The 20,638-nt window shown below is 35.2% G+C and overlaps 1 protein-coding gene across 2 annotated transcripts in view; it reads left to right on the top strand.

The window, feature by feature from the left end:
- LOC130612442 (NADH dehydrogenase [ubiquinone] 1 alpha subcomplex subunit 9, mitochondrial-like) overlaps positions 1 to 20,638 on the top strand; it is a 68,783-nt gene that overhangs the window by 23,730 nt on the left and 24,415 nt on the right. For both annotated transcript variants that reach the window (XM_057433753.1, XM_057433754.1), the window contains exons 3-5: positions 8,233 to 8,359; positions 8,511 to 8,608; positions 8,690 to 8,781. In XM_057433753.1, coding sequence (XP_057289736.1) covers positions 8,233 to 8,359; positions 8,511 to 8,608; positions 8,690 to 8,781 — 317 coding nt within the window. The remainder of the gene's footprint in view (positions 1 to 8,232; positions 8,360 to 8,510; positions 8,609 to 8,689; positions 8,782 to 20,638) is intronic.

The raw sequence follows: 20,638 nt of genomic DNA, 5'->3' as shown, positions 1-20,638 counted from the left end.
GCGTACAGAAAAGCCAAACCACAACAATTTGTTGCTTGGTAGCTATGTTTTCAAAACTTTGTACCTGGACCTTTTATCTGTTTTATTTCCCTAATTTTGGAGATCTGTCAAAACTATCTTAGGAAATAAGATTGGCACGTGCTAATTTCGTTCAATTGATTGCTGCGTGCACAAGAACTGACTGTGGCTTTAGTTTGAGTGTCTTGAGTCCAAACGCTTACAAGTTGGTACTCCAATAAAAATTTCACCCATATGCAAGGAAAATGGACAAAATGTTATATATACCCAGACTATTGACATCAGAAAATGGGCATCGCTTAGGTCCGCAACAATATAGATAAGGTTGCGGTGCTGGGGACAGGGTTCTCTAGGTTGAAAATTCGTAGTTAGTCTTAATCTAAATGATTTGAGATAAGACGAAAAAATATAGTGCCTTTTCTTAACATGGCAATTTTTTGCTCTATTAATGAAAGTGATGAATGTATGCAACACTACCCTCGATGATTCAAAGGATACTTATTATCCTCAAAATAGCTATATACATATTATATACTTATTATTACCAGGTTGTTCTAGATCCAGGATAATTATGTTTTTGCTAGCCCTGTCTAGGACTTGAACCTTGATCTCCCATTTGCATGAGTGTCGTAGTTATTAGACCACAAGGTTGGAATATATATACAAAATATATACAAAACTTTACAGGTGCATATTATAAGCTTATAAATTTACAGCACACATTGCCTAGTTAACTTTTTTTGTGGATATCAAAATTTTTGTATTATACTGCCTAGCTGGGGGACCCGACATTGAAATGCTTTGTTAAGCCACAAGTATCTGTGTTACCCAGCGTTAAACGCCCAGTGGAGTGATTAATACATATTATAAACTGTGCCACACTTTTAGGTGGAGCGCTTTAATGCAGTATATCATAAATAAAGTGAAGCGCACACAGCATTAAGGTGTTTCGGACGTAATATATATTTTTCAAAAAATAACTTTCCGACAACTTTAGCTAAAATAAAAACACAGTTTACATGTTGTGCTCCTGTCATAGCAGAAACAGAGACCAACCCTTTTTATTTTTCACAAAATGTTCCCTTTGAAATTTTAATCCAGGGTGAGCGCTTAGTACAGGTTAACAATGTCTCACATAACTTTAGCGCAACTTCGGTTAAATAGAAATGCAGTTAAGGGCCTGTCGTTAACACAGGCTAATCGCTTAGTACATGTATACAATGTAGCACATCTGTATAGGCGTAATACTTTTTCTAAAACAAATGTAGCACTTTACCGCATTTAGCATAAGAATTATTAAGAGTTTTGGTGTAGCTAAACTGCATGTGGATACTTTTTTTAATTTTTAGCCAGATGTAAATAAACAGCTAGCTAGATAGTCACCACAAACCCACAACATAAAAATAAATAATTTTGGGTAGGATAAAAAGTTGTCATACCAAACTGAAAAAAACTTTAAAAGAAAAGCAATAAATTAGGCTAGATTCTTAGCTAGAGCTGGACTTAAGCATGGTATACAGCGTTAGTGTACAGTTCAGGTCAAGTTTCAGAAACGTAAATTATCAGGAAATTATTTGTATATATGTCAAGAAATTGAATAAGAAATAATGAATAATATATATTTAAAGATTTTAAGCATGTGTCGACGATTTCACGACAACCACTTGTCAGAATTTAAATTGCCTTATAAATAAAAAATATAGATGTTGATGTAGAAAATGTTTCCAGATATATATAGAAATAATTTTCATTTCTGTCACTTGAGTCGCATGTTCACTGGCAGGGTTAAAAACGTAGATTTCCTGACCTACAACATGGCAATGTGTACTACGCATTATCTACTACTAATCATTTTTATATTTTTGAAAAATGTTCTTAATCTTATGTATTCGCCATACATATTTGCCTATAATAATGAGAAAAGGGTTTTGCTCCGCTGCACAAAAAATAATTTACCATGAATATTATGTAGTTAATTTATGTATGTAGCTTCTTTTAAAAATTTAGTTTAAAAAAATCGGAACATTTTTATGGAGATGTTTATTAGCCGTTGTCGTGGAAATTGTGGACAATAAAATCACATATGTCAACACAGAGAAACAGACAGAATTAACATAAAAATCTTTATTTTCAAAAGTTTTTTTTATCATAACATTTAAAAACATTTTCGAAATTCGGGTATTTTCTGTTAAATATTTGTTGGCTTTTTTCTTCCACTACCAAGAATCCTGTAAATTTTGCGTGTTCATATCTCTATAATAATAGCCGTATTCTGTCTGTCTGTCTCTGCGCGGACCCCCCTGCTGAGTTAGAAAATCATGTTACGGAAACACAAATATTAAATGCGATATATTTTTATCCACTTTGTTGCGACAGGTTAATATAAAGTACGGGTGACCCCATGGATTTTTCCATGGGTTAACGACTAGTCTCTATAATAATAGCCGTCGTCTGTCTCTGCGCGGATCCCCCGCTGAGTTAGAAAATGATGTTACAGAAACACGAATTTCAAATGCGGTATATTTTTGTCCACTTTGTTGCGACGGGTAAACTGACGGACGACACCATGGATTTTTCCACGGGCTAACGACTAGTCTCTTGCGAAATATAAAAGACCGGCGACCCCGTGGATTCTTCCACGGGTAACGACTTTCTCAATTATAATAGCCGTATTTTGTCTGTCTCTGCGCAACATGGCGTCGCAAGTAGCGAGACATACGGAAAATCCCAGCGACCCTGCAGCTTTATTTCGGATCTCTGGCAGACCCCGTTTTTACCAGCTTTGTTTTGATTGCTTTCGCGCAATAGACCAATCACAAGGCTCTATTTTTACTTATAACTAATTCAAGTTCTTCGCGGTCTCAGCATGCCGACGAGGGAAACATGCTACGCTAACGACGGCCATTTTTTTTGGTTTGGAGGTGATGGTGTGAAGTTTGTAGGTTTACTTTCAATCCCTTTTTCTTCTGACTACTTTCTATAGATTGAATTCGATCATTTTTCCTTGTAAACAATGTACGGATATATAAATCTCGTTCTGGAAAACTCTTAAACATAACTAGAGCTATTGCGCGCGCTGTGGTTATTTAACAAAAAGAGGTTATAATAAAAGTGTCATTAAGAAAACATTTCAACATATAGGAACAATATCACGCTGTGATGCTAGGAAAAAGATTACCCGCAATAATTCTAAAACAAGAGTTATCTTCTCCACAAAGTTCAACCCTAGAAGACCCGACATCAAAACCATTGTCCAGACCCACATGCCCATTATTAGTAATCATCCAGACTTGTCGCGGCTGTTTCCAGAAAACAGTATATTGGTTGCATATAAAAGAGAGAATAACTTAAGGGATTTAATATTACGTGCTGATCCTTACAACATCAAGTCTGATTTATCAAACGACAATGCAGCAGGTTATGTGAAATGTAAAAATAAAAAATGCGACTCCTGCAAGAATTATGTAATTGAAACCACTTTTGTAGTATCAAAAGCAACTGGCAGGAAATTTAAAATTCGTCGCGAAAGCAGTTGCAGTTCAAAAAACGTTATATACGTTGCTTTTTGTAAATTATGTGGTAAGCAGGGTGTTGGATCCACCGTTGCTTGGAAGCCTCGACTTTCGAATTACAAATCCCACATTAAAAAGAAGATACCATCTTGCAAAGTTGTGAAACATTTTATTGATGAATGCCCTAATGCCTCCGTGCAAAATATTGGGTTTATTATAGTTGATGTTGTGAACAATGAAGAGAATTTAACAAACAGGCAAATTGATAGTTTGCTATTAGATAAAGAAAAATTCTGGATAGGGACACTCGTCACACAACATCAGGGACTTAATGGTTCTCATGACTGGAATAGAACTAAAAGAACAGAAAAATGCAAGTTGTAGAAACCATGTGTTAAGTTGATATTAGGATGATGGTGATGGAAACCAGTTTTAAACCCTTGTGTATTTAATTGTATATAATTTATTTTTATCACTATATAAGATATTTTAATTGTTAATACTGTATTGTAAGCGATACTGAAGAAGTCAGTCGATGAACTGACGAAAATTTTAAATAATAAAATCTTTTTACTTAATTCTTGATGTAGTCATTTATCTTGTTGGTTATTCCTATAGCTACAATTTGTGTTCATATATATATATATATATATATATATATATATATATATATATATATATATATATATATATATATATATATATATATTAAAAAATACATTACAACCGAAACACTAAAATGTTACGTGAGCTTGTTGCTTAACCCGGCGTTTCGACGCTTCCGGCTAGTCTCTTTAATAATAGCCGTATTACGTCTATTTGTCCATTTGTTACGGAAGCACGAAATGCGATATATAAAGGATATTAAGGATTTTTCCACGGGTTACTGTCTATATTATAAAACATGTATACGTCTGCCTGTCTGTCACGCAAAATGGTAACCGCAGTAGCGAGACATAAATAAAGGACGGGCAAATCCGTGGATTTATCTACGGGCCACCAATTAGTCTATATAATAATACGCCAGTTTGTGTGTCTGTGACGGGCAAAGTGGATGTGTTTTCTAAAGAAACAGCCGCTGTAACATAAACTTTTATTTTTATTCTGTCTTTGTGTGCTTTTACAAATTGATTTAAAATTTTTTGTTTTAAAAAAGTCAGTTAATTTATTTTATTGCTCTGATATAAAAACCTTTGTGTAATGATGTAAACTTTATTACACAAAAGTCACGGGTAATCAATTTTTATTATTCCCTTAAGCATGTGTCTATTGTTATGAAAAACATATTGGTTTTATTTATTCCCGCTTGAGTGAAATTAACAACAAAACGTTTTGACAAAAAGAACAATAAATTTTATGGTTAATTTCGCTCACTTTTTCGCTGTTTTTTATTTGGTATCTATAGTGGATTTTTCCACGGAGCTTCTGTCTGTCTGTGACTGTTGCAAAGACGATATTTTTTACCACTTGAATGTGCGAATTTGTCGAGTTTTTTTGTTTTGTTTACATTTATCTCGCAACCGTTAGAAACCACGTGATGGAAAATAAGCAGTATGATTCGCCCAAATACGTACTTTCGGACAGGACGGGATTCGAATAGAAAGTTTCCTTGGCGTAAAAACAAACAAATATAAAAATCTCTCGACAGAGTTCTTAACAAAAGGCGAACTGAAGAAGCAGATAAAAATGTCTTATTTTCGACGATCCCTTATTCATAAAAAGTTTAAATATTAAAAGCAAGGAAAGTCAAAGTGGAGAAGTAGAGTAGATTAAAAAAGCATATAATTTGGAACAGGATTACCATCGACACACAAAAAACAACAAAAGAACGGTCCCTTCGTCATGAAAAAACTGAAAAAGTAAAGTAGTTCAAAAAAGCATATGAAAAAGAAAAAAGAGACAAAGTGAAGAAGTAGAAGTAGAAAAGTGAATTTGGAAGCCACAAGAAGTTAATTCGAAAGTGAAGGGTTGAGCTAAAAGAAGTAAAGTTAAGTTAGAAGTAAAAAATGAAGGCTTGAGTTTAAAGTCGATCTGAATTCACAAATAGTAAAAACTTTCATATTTTTAGACGTTCTGGTTTTATGTCGCTAGAGCTACATGTCAAGCAAAAAATCACTTAAAAGCTTCAAATTTTTAAATTTTTATATTTTACCGCGTTTTTTATAAAAAATAGCATATATATTTGTTTACATGTTTTGCATAATTAATGTTCCCCTGATGCGTAACTAATGTATTTGTCCTAAACTTCAAAATGCTGCATAAAGCTGGGTACCAAAAGAATGTGCTAGCGAAACAAAATTTTGGTTTGTTGAACTTACTGCAAATATGTGTTTTACAGCTGGCTATATGTGTTTTTAACTATATTTAACTGGATATCTGTCTTAGTTAATGTTACCTTCAACCTTCATAGCTAGCTAGCTAAGCAATGATTAATGTTGTTATTCCTCTTTTTAGCTATTTATATCTACCTTAGTGGTCAAACTTAGGCATATTATTTAAGCACAAATTATGATGTAACAAGCAACAAAATCTTTCAAAGACTTATTGAACTTTTAGGATATTGAGAGGAATAATTTTTCACACGTTTCCTGTAAACTTTACTTTAAAAGGACGTTTTTGTAAAACTTACTGTGTATGCGTTAATTGGAGTAAATTTTATTGTTCTGTTGTTGACATCCTGTTAAACTTTTGTGAGCAAGCATGTAAATTCCCAGGTTATATATTTTTACAAGGGTGGTGGTTCATATTTTTTCAAAGGTTGTTGGCATTTTGGGGCAAATCTACATGGGTTGTTTTCTACATCCGTTTATATTGTTTGTATTGCAAACTGCTGTTTTTTAAAATGCTGTGTAAACCACATGCAATATACTGAAAGAACAAGTTTTTGTACAATTAGACTTCACTGTGAGCTGTTGTGTAAGTTTTGTTTTTATATTTTGTGTTATAACATTTTTTAAACTTTAAACTAACTGTTTGTGATGTCAGTTTTGCTGGAAGAAAATTCCACGGTTACACGTTTTTGTTTTTCTTAAGAATTTCACAAAATTTTGCGTGAAAAAATATTTGGTGATCATAAAAAATTACTGAATGTTCGAACTGAAACTTTTCTTTTTTTTGACATTTTATGTTTAACTTTTGGGAGGAAGGACCATATGCAAGTATATGTACTAAAAGAGATAGTTTGATATTCTACACTTCCCAATGCACTGAAATGACTGCTTTTTCCGTAGTCGAATTTGTTGTGTTTTATATTCTTTTTGTGGAAGATTTTATGGGTGAAGACAATATGGGACATGCAAATGGAACTGATTTTTGTTCATTCAGATATACTCCTCAGAAACCTACATTTAGTATGAACTTGTGTGATGAGCGACCATTATATACAATGTTTTCAAAATAATGATTTTTGTTGGTTTGAAATATACTCTTTGCTCATTGCTTTTTTGACTTGTCAGTTAAATGTTTGGTAAAGCGCAGTACGGATCATTAGACCAAAAAATTTGTTAGCGGTTAATTTTTACATTCTGTGCATATTTTTGTGGGAGAGGATGGTATGCAACCAAATAAATTATTTTTTAAAATTTGAATTAATGTTTTTAAAACTGTAGCTGTTTGATATTGTTGTATAAGCACAATGTTTAAAATGCACAAAGAACTTATTTTCATACATCTGTGCTCACTCTTGCAAGCCTTTCTTTTCTACACTTCAGTTTAAAATATCGAAGGTTTTCAACATAATCACACATATAAGATGTTTATACATATTTGAGATGTGTTTTCTGACATTGTTATTATTGGTGTCGTAACTTTCCGTGTTGTGTCTGTCAATGTTGTAACTTTCTACAAATAGATTAACACCTTACCAGCCGTTGTTTTTTATATTTTGTTCGAAATTTTGTTGGCATGATTTTATGCGATTTGACATTTGACGTTCTGTGTAAGATTTTAAGAACTTTTTTGTTAAATAGGACTTACTCCTTGCAAACGTTCTTTTTTTGGGCATTTTTAGATTATTTTTTTTAATTAAAAGGCAGTATTCGATATACTGAAATATTTGCTAATGTCATCAAAATTAAAGTGACAGGACTTTTCAATTGTTTCTCTGAATAAATAAATAAAATTTGTACTTTTGCTGACGTCAGCAAAATTTTTAATTCTTTATATCTTGTTAACCTTTCGTTAATAACACATGATACATTTTTCTCATCTGTGTTTCAAGCTCTGCACATTACATGACACGGATAATCAAATTTTGCCAATTTTTTTTGTTAATGCGCTGCCGACGTCAGCAAAAGACTAAACAACCTATTTTTTCTATTACTCTTCTGCCTAAGTGGATTTTTCCACAGGCTTTATCGACTAGTTTTAAATATAAATATGCCAATGAAATAACAGTGAACTGCTTTAACAAAATGATAGACAGGAAAAATGTGGACATAAAATTTTATGTCGCAGATACATTTAAGATAAAAGCTGTCTTTCAGTAGAAGGTCGTTATTCTAATTTCCAAATTATAAAAATAAGTGCTCCCTTTGGCTATAGTAATATATTCAAATAACTTCCCATGCGCGTTTTTTCGACAGGGGCTATTATAAAAAAAATTTAAGAAAACGTAGACGCTTATTCGAGAAGAGGAGTTGCTTAGAGAATGGGCACTTAATCGAGCATTTACGGTAAATGGTAAAAGTATAATTTTTTTTAGAAACAAGCTAGTTCCGCAGATCACTTAGCGAAATATGGACAGGGTGGCAGAAATTCATTCAATGGTATTGTAGCTACCGTATTTGGTGCCACTGGGTATCTTGGAAGATATGTAGTAAATAGACTTGGTGAGTTGAGATATGCATTTTTGAGAAGGCTGTATCTAAAAGCTTGTTTTTAGTATACCATATCTATAGCTCATTATTTTAATCAGTAACTGATACAGTATAGTCATCAAAGAAAAGCGCAAATAAATTTTTATGGGGTTCTCCTTTCTAGCCCGTAGTGGAGCACAAGTTATTGTTGCGTATCGTGGAGTAGAAGATGATTTCCGGCATTTGCGTGTAATGGGCGAAATTGGACAGATCAACTTTCTCGTAAGTACGCTGAGCCAAAAGAAGCGCACTGACAGCAAGTATACAAGTTAAATAACTCGTATTTTTGTTTTGTCTTTCCAGCATTTCGATCTTAAGGATTATGAATCAATCTTAAAAGCAATGTCACATTCGAACACTGTAATCAATTTAATAAGCAGAAATTATTCAACTCGGTAAGTTATGCAGTGCAACTTCTTTTTTTAGCTTCCCCCATTTCTTATAATACCTTGAAGAGAAATGTTTTTGCATAAATTGAGTCGCAGCACAAAAATAACCCGTTCATTGTGAGTTCAATTAGGTAGTACACAATCCAGATATGTAGCATTGCCACTTCCTTCCCTTCCCCTGGAACAATTTTACTTTCTATTGGTCTCGAGATACTCAGGATTTCAGTTCTTTATTATTTCAGTATGGCAAATTGCGTGCGTGTTTTGCTTCACTTATATGTCTAAATTTCTTAATAGCTTCTATTGTTAAGGTTTTTCTGTGTGTTTAGTAGGTATGTTTTGGATTATTTATTGCAAAAATACGAAACTATAAATAATTTGTGGTTTTGTAAATATAGCAACACAATTATTCCATGGGTCTTTGTGTTGTTTTTTAAAGATATGCTCAGAAATTTGTTTTCATTGATTTTATAGTTGTAATAAGACGCTCATAATTTTTATTATGTAAAAAAAGAAAGTCCGTGAAAAAATCCACTCAGGCAGAAGAACAAAAAACGAAAAGATCCAGTTTCGAAACGGATGGGGATCTCAGGTTTGGGAAACTTGCCCCATTTTATCCCATGTGCTCACTAGTTACCTGCGCAGTGGGAAGAAACAGTTTCAGTCTAAACATTCAGTAATTTTTTATCATTGAAATTCTTCAAAAAACGTGAAACAGTGGAGCTTTTTCCCAGCAAACCGACATCACACACACTTCATTCTCAGCAACAAAAGTTTATAACACAAACTATAGAAAAACATCAGCTTACACAACAGCTTACAGTGAAGTCTAATTCTTCAAAAATTTGTTCAAAAAAACTTACCCCAATTAACACACACACTTTAAATTTTAAAAAATTGTTTCTCTTAAAGTTAAGTTTACAGGAAACGTGAGAAAATTATTCCTCACACTATCCTAAAAGTTCAATAATTGTATGAAAGATTTTGAGGCTTGTTATATCATAATTCGTGCTCAAAAAAGATCCCTAAGTTTGACCAAGGAGATACATCTCAGTAGTTTCTATTGAAACAATCCGATGCCGATTTGCAGGTTGCTGCATTGTTTTTAAATTCAGTTTTGTAAACAAAATTTTTAAAATCTTGCGTGTAAATTTTAAAAGTAACCGTTGCTCATTGTTATTTCTCCATAATTATAAATTAAATTCTAGCAGGAAAAACTCGTTTGTTTTGTAGTTTGATTGTTTAAAATCAGTTTTTAAACATTTCTGGTCGTATATGCAGAAAATAAGTAAAATCAGCCGAGTATGAGGGAAATTCTGGTAACATAAAGATAAAAAACAATATTGGAAAATTAAAACGCAACGAAATAAAAGTGAATCATTACCCAAAGAAAAATGCATAATTAGAGATAGTAACGGATGATTAATATTTTCTTTTGTTCTATGAAAGAAACAATAGTTTTCCAACACCGATTCTATACCAAAAATTCAATACCTTGAAAAAAAGAAATATGTACCAATATGCAACCCTATGAAGAGCAATTCTTGCCAAAATTATTTTCCGTGTAATTTTTATTTTTTTCGTTCCATGCAAATATTTTTGGCAGGATTCATTTTTTTTAGAATATTATAATAAATTTATTTTCGAGTTTAGATTTAGTTTTTTGGAAGCAACTACTTTTTTGTCGTTTTCTTATTATTTTCTTTGGTATTTATTTATTTTTTAAGCGTATGAAACCATTTTTTGCACACGTTGGTATGTTTTTATTTTCAACAGGCCATGCTTTTATTTTTGACAGCCTTCTTCCCCAGTCTCTTTTAATCTGTAGCCAAGCCCCGTAATTCTGGTAAAAAATATGGCGGACGAAACAACAACTTCCGAGAGGCTTTAACAAGATGTGCACAAACTTTGTTGAGTATGGTTGACAATTAACAGCAACCACCGAATAATGGCCAAACTACAAGAAACTCAACATATCACGACGACGCTGGTGCAGAGTTTTCGCGATTATTTCGTAGTGGAATGTTAAATAACCCTTCAGCTTCTTCCACCACCAGGTTTGTGAGCACCACCAACATCACCACAATGGCACCAGCATCAATGTCAGTCACTGCTTCCACTTCAACTCTTCCCTTTAGCGTTTCACCTGGACTTTCAATAACTCCAAGACGGTTTAACCATGTCAGCAACCGCAGGAGAGGTACACCTGCCAATAGGTACAACTCACCAAGAACAAGAAATGGTGTTTTGACATTTGTTTGCTTGTCGAATAAAACAGATGCAAGTACTCCAGACACAGAAACAAAAGTAAATCTGTTACTAGCTGGTTTGGGTGAGAAACTAATAACATTTCCCCTTACTGAATCTTCGAGGCAATTTTCTGAAGTATTGTACCAGAATTTTGAAAAACTTAGAATTGGTGGTGGGTTTGAGTTGCTAAGAAATCAAAGGAATTGTAGAGAATTAATTCCAATTCCTGTCCCAGCTGGAGGATATAATGGACAGTTCGTAAAGACAATTTTTGGTCAAGCAAAATCTTTTGTGCGACCAACTCTACAAAATCTCCTGGATGATGAGAATAGCAGTGTTGTTACAAATAATGGAAATGAAGAAATTAATAAAATGGTAATAAGCATTTCTTGTTAATAATGTTATAAATTTCTTATGCATCCTTATGATTTCTAATCTAAGATCTGTAGATTTTCCTCATAATGCAAATGTATTTCTGCTCTTTAGTATTTGTATTAGACCTGTTTCAATTGCTCCACCAAAGTTTCCATAGAAGCTATGAATCAACATGCTAATTTTTGTAATGGAAGTTGCAGTGGTATACAAAGAACTATACCAGAGATGCTGATGCAACCGAAAAAAGACCAAAAAGTTGAAGTGAAGAGTCACTTAATAGAAATGTTTTCAGATTACTTTCTCAGTCGAATAGAGGCTGTAGCTGTAATGTCTAGTTGTTTGGATGAAGCTGTAGAAATGATTGTTAAAGGAAAAGAAACCACCCTAATTGATATTATATCAACATACCAGAAACGTATCCAAACAGAGGAAAACTATTATCTGAAAATTGAAAGAGATAATATTTACAGGGAAAGTCTTACGTTTTATAAATGTGCCCTTGCCAGAAAGGTTTTACTAACTGACAGTTTTTTTTGTTGAATTTAAAAATGAAGATGGCATAGATGCAGGTGCAATTAAAATAGAATTTTTTGTGAAATTTTTCGAAAGTGTCATTAAAGAGTTATTTGAGCAAATTGGTGTGTATTCGATCCCAAAGAGATCTGCTGAGAACCTTGTTTTGTTTAAAATAGTTGGTGATGCCATTGCACATAGTATTTTACAAGAAAGACCATCATTTTCTGCTTTGCACCCATATTGTTATGCTGTAATGTGTGGAAAAAGTGAAGCAGATGTCAACACCTTCCTCACTGCTGATATAATTCCCCTTAGTGCTGCAACAGGGAATTTGCTGCAATTTATAAATAAAATTAAAGAATGCACAAGTGACCTACAAATCAATGATGTGTTTGTTATGGAAGAAGGTCCTGCATTTAAACAATTATTTAACAGTTCACAATAGGATGCTAGCTTACCAGTCACTATGCATAATAGGGAAACCTTATTATCTATGTTAATTTTTGAGGAGTTAGTCTTGAAGCGTGAGAGGCAACTTAAAGCCATACATGAAGGCTTAAAATACCTGAACTTAATGGACATAGTTAAAAGAAACTTTAACATATTCAAATCAGCAAGAGAGAGAACGAAATACATTATCATGGTTTAAATTTATGGTCGAAAATGTGAGTCCTAAGCACTTGAAAATGCTATTGAAATTTGCAACATCATATAATAATATTCCTAAATTTTGAGCCCTGAAAATTTATGTTACCTGCATGGAAGAAAATGAAGGTGTCTATCCAAAGTCATCTGTATGCACTGACACAATTTGTTTACCTATAGTGCAATTCCAAAGAAGAATTCAAGTTCAACATAATTTCTGCTCCACAGTTTGAATGTGAGGGATTTTTTTAACCTTAAGTTATATATATAAATTAGGATAATATTTTTCAGCACCAATGTGAATTTTTTTTGCTTTAATTCTACTGATAAAACAAATATCGTCAAATATTAAAATAAGTGGTCATGCCAAAATCCTCGCAGTCTTCCAATGGATTGAATCTGTTTCTCAAGTCTGTTATCTGTTCAGGTGTTAATATTGTTGAAGCTTCAGGAACATCTACTCTAGCCACATCATTATTGTCAGGTATGGGACCATCCCAGTCAATCCCGTAGAAATCATAGTCATCTTGTAGAAAAGTCAAGCATTTTTTCACATTTCTAAGATAGTAGTCTATATTTTGAGAACAAATTATTTGTTATTTTGTTTGTTATTAAGGTGTTATGTTGTTTGTTATTCTTTTTATATTTTGTTTTTTTTTGCGTTTAGTTTTGTTTGCAAAATATATGTACTTACTTGAATAAGAGCTGCTATTTCTGTGTCGTAATTGACTTGGCTTTGTTTGTTCATTAACCCCTCAATAAATAGTTGCATTGGTGTTCTTTCTCTAGCAGAAGACATTTTATGGCGAATCAATCCTTCTCGCCAGATATCCAAATTACGATTTATCCTTGGTAAAAATATGTAATGTAAGCAGAATAGATCCATGTCGCAGGAAGGATCTAACATATCACAATCTTCCATATAGTAAAACAAATTGTAATACAGTTTCAGCACGCCAGTAAAAGCGTCTTTACAAAGATGTTTGATTCTCTGATTGTGTACACTCTTACCGCAAATCATACTTTCCCGACCTGGACCACACAAGGGGTGGTTTAACATGAACCATGCAACATCTATATTTTCACCGCCTTTGTCTGAACGGACACGTGAAGGAAGGCCGTACTTACGGATTGTGTCTGTAAAACACTGAAGAACTGTTGATGCTCTATTATTGTTCGAACATTTTAGGAATACTGGGACTCTACTAAATCCATCCACGCCACCATAAACGACTATGCGCCATCTAAATAAGAAATAGTAATTGGTACATTATGTGTTGGAAACGTTAAGAAACTTTTAGTATTAATTGCACACATTGTACAACGGTGTGATACAAAAAAGGTTACAAGTATATATACGTAGGTATATTCCCTGAAAACATACCGAATAAGTTTGTGGTTTTCATCTATGTACCACAAGGATAACGGTGGTGGTATGTAATATTTACGTCGGTGAACTGGAGGTTGTAAACACCTTTCAGTAACCTCAATAGGGTCAACTCTCCGGAGAGTTTCTCTTGCTTTAGTTCTACTCACTCTGATTCTTTGTCTGGATAATTCACCCATCAGTCTCCTATATCCAATCTTAGGAATTTCAATACAAATACGTTGTACTTTATCGTCGAGTGATTGCTCGTCCACATGACTGTAAAACATACGTTGAGTTAGTCCAAGTTCTGACATTCTTCTTCTGACTGTCCTTACAGAAACAGTTAGCATGCGGGCAATGTCAACGCATGAAAACTGATTGTCAAGCAAATTGAATAGCTGCTCGTAATTTATTTTTACCTTCAGTCTACCACGTTCTCCACATGTAAAAGGAACCTCGTAGCCAACTGTAAATTCATTATTTTCAATACTGCCATCAACTAATCTATTTAAGGTGTTATTAACGCCGAGAAGGTCATCATCACCCAAGTTGCCAAGCCTTATCATTTGTCGGCTAATTTGGTCTAGCAACCTGTGTGCAGAATCAAGTATGTTGTCATCTACATGCTTTTCCAAGTCTCTGATAACAGACAGAAGCAAACTACGTATTCCACTTACTGCTGCTTCCGTCGACATCATGGAATTACAGCAGGAGGCATGGTTGTGTCCTGCATATGTCCCCTGCGCATTGATGACGTATTACGCAAAGCATTATTGACAAAAATATTCTTCCGATTGCATAATACACGAAAAATGTTTGTGCTCAAAATTTTTTTTCAAAAACATTTAAAAAAAAACAAATAACAAATAGTAAACGAAAATAAAACAAAAACCATCAATCTGCGACAACAAAAAATTTTACTGCTCAAAAATAAAAATGAGTCTTGCGAAAAATAAAAATTACACGAAAAATAATTTTGGCACGAATTGCTCTTCATACAACCCCTCCTGCAATAATATTTTTTTAAAGTTTTATCAATCTTTTAACTAACGCTGTGGTAGGAGAGAACATACAGAAATATCCACAAGATATAAAATTGTATTATATCTCAGGGTAACAATTTACACAACATAAGCTCCAAATACTAGCTTAATCGTTTTGTAAGTATGGATATAAGAGAAAAGATAGTCTGGGCGTTTGGCCATTTCAGGCCGCTACGGCAAAAGTACCTGACCTAGAGCGGATGGCCCGAAAGTCAGGGGACTGAATTTTGTAAAATTGCTGCGACGAAGGAAGATTTTCTTTATTGCAAAAACTTGATGCTATATTAGAGGCTATAAATAAAGATATTTTACAAAGTAATTTAGACTTTTAAGTGGAACTAACCACAGTTGTGAACGAAATAAACAAGGAGAACACAAAAGTCACCTTTAGCTTTAGTTTGTGACATAAAGTTTGTGTTTCTTGAAGAGGATTAACACGCCACACCAACGCGAAACATAGTGACCACGACAAAGGTGATTCTGCAGGATCAGGTGATACAGATGTCAAGGAAGCTGAGCAGCTAATGCATCCACAGTATTTTAAAAAATATGAAAAAGCTGGTTTAAAATTAGCTGGTGATGAATGTTACCCATCAGAAATCACCAATGAATTCATTATGTTCAAAGTTGTTGGCTTTGACGATGTTATACCGTCTTATGCTCTTGTGATATACCTTATAAAATCGTTCAATGGGGATGCTGAAAAGTTTTATCCGTTGATTTATAAGAATATTTTGTATATAGAGCATCCTTTTGGTTCAGGCTAGGGTCACAACTGTAGCGTACTGTTGGAATTTAAATTAGCAAATCTGGTTTTGTGTCACTTGAAAGCTATTTTATAGCTACAAATTTATAAAAAATTATTATGATGCTGGCATAGCTACTGAGCTAGCTGTAGTTTCCTATCTTGATTCTCATGTTTTCACAAATTCTTTTAAATGTATATATAGCTAGCAATTATTTTAAAAGCCTTATTTTGAAAGGTGTCTTGAAAAATTGCAAGACAAACAAGTATAACTGCCTTTTCTAAACATGGCATTTTTGTGATATGTAAAGGAAAGTGGTTGTTGTGGGTGCAATATAATTACGTTTTTCATGCCTTGTCCAGGATTTGAATCTGAATCTCTCATTTGCATAAGCTAGAGTAGAGAGTGAATATATACACAAAGAGGGGTCACGTCGAGCAAAACCCTTACTCAACCAATGCTCCTTTGACACCCCTAAAAATCTGTGACGTCACAACTGTGTCATCCAGCAAATGAGTAAAATCTGCGCACGAGCAGCCACGGGGCACAAGTTCCAAAAAAATCCGACAAATCCGCCGGCATCCGACAAAATCCGACAGAGGCATCATGTTGAGTAAGAGGAAATCCCTATTATTCAAAACTTGAATAAGGAAAATCCCCTAATTCAAAATTTTCTGTCCATCTAAAAATTTTCTTGATAAATAAAAGGTGTATATAATAAAAGAGACATGAGTTAATTGAGAAATGTATTGACACAGCTATACAACGCTGTATCAGCGCCAGTGGCAGCAACTACCAATGCTCTTGCCGATTGACTGCAGAGTGTGCGAGATATTATTACGGACTATTACAACAGAGCAAAGAAGCAAATTTTGACGAGAACGACGTTGCACGATGAAATCGAAGCTGAAGCACAAGAAGACTATCATGATGCTGAAAACAACTAAGAAAACTACACGGGAGTTAAAGACATCAAGTATCTGTTTCCGCAGGAAAAGAACACCGAAGAAGGCCTTAAAGACATCCAACATATATATGACGAACACAACACGAAGGTGTTGGAAGATGGAACTAGGTGAAAACCAACCACTAACAGATGCGATCATGCGGAAAACTAACTTTATATAGACATGAGGACCAAGGTCGTTTACAGTTTTAGCTGTGATATTCACCAAGGTGGAGGTGGTGTATCTCCATACGATAAGACCAAAGGCTCTGAGGCGTCACTTGCAAGTCTGGCAGAGATAGAGGCCTTTATCGAGCAATGTGAAATGCAGCGTCTTGATATTGAATATCACGAGTTTTGGATCAAGGCAAATTTACCACCAGTCATCAACCCCAGGATCATACGAGGTGTAGGTTGTCTTCAAGCATGTTCAGATCAAGATCATAAGCACAAGGAAGCCTCTTATAGGATGTGGACCATTACCAGACCAGCTGCGAAAGAAAAGATGTATCTATGCTATGGACAGTAAAGATGCAAGAACTGACAACTTATGCGTCTGAAGATGTTTCGCGGTAGAAAAGAGGGCTAACGTAGAGCATGGAATGGAACGCCTAGCAAAGGAAGCCGTAAATTTAGCCTGCGAGTACTACAACGACCCTAAACTAAAGCGAAGGGATGTGCGTGCCACAAAACTGGTGGATATTGAAGACACCAGAGGAAATCCCTCGGTTCTTTGTGCATTTTTCGCATGTTTTTTGCACTTCCTTACATGCCTTGCAGCTCTTGCTGTAGCAGTCTTCTTGACATTTGTGTTCACATGGTTGGCCGCATAGAGCTCGATCTTTGGGTTCAAGCGGAGCGAATTGTTGAGCACATATCTCATCGAGACAACTGGAATACTGACTGCATCTTTCAAAATGTCGATATCATCTCCGTAATATTAACGTCTTGTCTTATCAACCGCTTCGATGAAGGGTTCAACGTCTGCCACATTGTACTTGCGCAACCAGTCCATCATCGTCACACAAACTCGATCATAGAATTTTGCGAAGAAGGCTTCGTACTTTTCGGGTGATAGCACATTTTACCGCTTAATCAGTTATAGAAGCCATCGTGCGAGACAGGCCCGACATGGTTAACTTGTCATAACTTGTTAACCAATCATACTGGAACACGAGTTTCTCTAGCTTACATTCCAGAGACTTGCACCATCCATCGTAGCTCATCCCTGGCGCAGGAAAGTTTTTGATGTCAAGAAATTTAAACTTAGATGTTGTCAGAAACATGTAGTCGTTATCTTTCTTCGCAACCGTGATCTTTTCGCTTTCGTTTTTAGCAATTTGTTCGACAAAGTATCACTTGATAATATTTAGATCATATTTTCCACTGTTGAATCATTCGTTCCACGCATCCTGGGTCTTTTTGTGAAGCATGTCAAAATCGTCAGGTTTTGGATACATTCTCACCATTTCAACGACAATAAAAGCGTGCCTTCTTTCTAGTTCTTGTACAAATAGTTGGATCAAGATTTTTGGATCTTTGTGCACGATGTGGGGTCAAGGTTAAGACTGTCATAAATAGCGATGCTCAACGACATATGCTCAGATATATACATCAAGCCTGCTGTTTTTATCATATTCAGAACCAGCAAGAGGGCCTCACAATCAAACACAATATAGTGAGGGGATGCTCTAAACTTTTTCTTGAAATATCGGTTAATCTTGAGAGGATTTTCACATCCCGAAATAGAGACAAGATTGAAGCCAAGCTCTCTTATCCTTTTTGCCTTGGTCAAGGTCTTCTCGTACCAATGTTTGTTGGCATCAGGTTGACATGGAAATCCATGCCATCTGCATCCATTGCATTCGTATACGGTCCTATTCTGTGGCTCATACCCGTCTACGTACCACTTTTCCTTAAGTTTCCCAGATTTTTCTTTCCTGTCACAGGTATGGTGGGTGAGCCAGCAATCGTATTTTGTAGGTACCACGAGCATGGCATGACAGGGATCAGATCACACATCTACACGAACGCAAAACAATGCAAAACAATCTTGGGGCTAGATGCAAACATGTTCTATCCTAGCACACTGATGTACGACTTCCCCTGTAGTAAAGAGAATCTCATCAAGATCGATGCACCAACAGCTGACTACAACCTCGAACTATTGACGCGAGGCATTAAAAACGGGAAGTTGTTTGGGCTTATCCAAACTGACATCGAAGTACCTGAAAATCTGCGTAAAAAATTTAGCGAAATGCCTCCACTGTTTGTAGTAAGAGAGATACCAGATAAGCACATTCCGTAGCACATGCACGATTATTTCTGGTGCACGCAAGCTCCTTGGGTTGATGAAGGCGGAAAAGATCCTGCTATATACTCCTGTGCTGAAATGGTACCTGGATCATGGATTGAAAGTGACAGCCTTTCACCAACTTCTTAAGTATAAGCCGGGTAAGCTGTTCGCTTGGTTTTCCGAAGAGATTGCCGATACACAACGTGAAGCGGATAAAGATCCAGATAAAAAGATTTCAGGGGACACGGCAAAACTTAAAGGAAACTCATTTCCTGGCAAGAAGATCGAGGATGTAGCAAGGCATGTAAATACAACGTTCACGAGAGACGGAAAGAAGGTTGATCAAGCGATGAGATCGCCGTACCTTGAAGATCTTGAAGAAATCGGTGCTGAATACCAGATCAAGGAAGGGAAGCATAAAGTGACCATTGATAAGGCCTACCAATGTGACATTACGGTGTATCAGCTTGCCAAAGTTCGCATACAGGAGTTCTACTACGACTTCCTCGATAAATATGTAGATCATAGATCTATGTGGACACAGACTCTACTTATTTTGCTATCTCTGCAGAAGAATTTCGAGATGTCGGTGTCCCTAGCTGCTCGAGGAATATGACAAAGATGTGAAAAACTGCCTTGTGACAGACGATTACTTGAGTAGAACAGGAGGTCTGTTTAAGCCTGAGTTTATCGGCACAAGAATGGTTGCATTGACAGCAAAATGCTATTTCGTAGAAGGTAAAAATGGTACAAATTTTTCGTGCAAAGGTATGTCAAAAAAGCAAAACGAGATGACTTGGCAACGATATATGAATGCTTTCAAAGGACATATAGACACTGGAAAAAATACAGGGTATAGAGTTTATGATCAAGGGATGGTCACATATGAGCAAAGCAAGCTCGGATTATCAGCATTTTACGATAACAGAAATGTGCACACGACGGTATATACACTGAGCCTTTGGAGTTGTAGATATATAAGAATACTAACACACGCTGATAAGAAAAGTATCTTACCATTTTGAGAGTCCCTCCTCATTAGTATAAGGCAGTAAAAACAAGATCAAACCTCATTTGCCTCATTTATTCAAAAATGTTTACACCTTTCTGAATAATCGAGAGTTTTCTGCATGATGCGCAAATGAGATGCGCAGTGATGCGTGGTTTGCCACATGTGCAATACTCAAGGTAATACTGAATGGCTATATACGAACTTCAAGTATACTAGAATTGTGGTACCAGGCTTAGTGCTGGCGGAAGGGTAGGAAGGCGCGGGCGAGAGCATGCCTTACTTAAAAGCGGTCGTCTCACCCCGGTTTGTACCACACTAGTGCCATGTCGGTTGTGCCATGACGAGAAAATTGTGCCAAAATGCCGGTAAAAAATGTCTGTGCAAGAACGGTCCCTGAAAGTTCTCACTTAAAAAGGCGAGGTCATTAAAGCGTTGGTACAGCACAGACATTCAAAAAAAACTCCTGGGTTTTAAACAACAACAACAAGATTCAAAAACCCAGAGGGTTCTCCTATGGGAGTTTTGGTGTTTATGCTGAGCTTCGCGATATTTTTTCTTCAAAATAAAACATGGATATATATCTATGTATTGCGATAATTATACCTTATGTGATATGATTGTACTACTCTGTTTTTTACGTTTTCGATATATAATAAACAGAATGA

Source organism: Hydractinia symbiolongicarpus, chromosome 10 (genome assembly GCF_029227915.1).
Source record: "Hydractinia symbiolongicarpus strain clone_291-10 chromosome 10, HSymV2.1, whole genome shotgun sequence".
NCBI classification, from domain to species: domain Eukaryota; kingdom Metazoa; phylum Cnidaria; class Hydrozoa; order Anthoathecata; family Hydractiniidae; genus Hydractinia; species Hydractinia symbiolongicarpus.
This window is presented reverse-complemented; position numbering and strand designations above follow the sequence as displayed.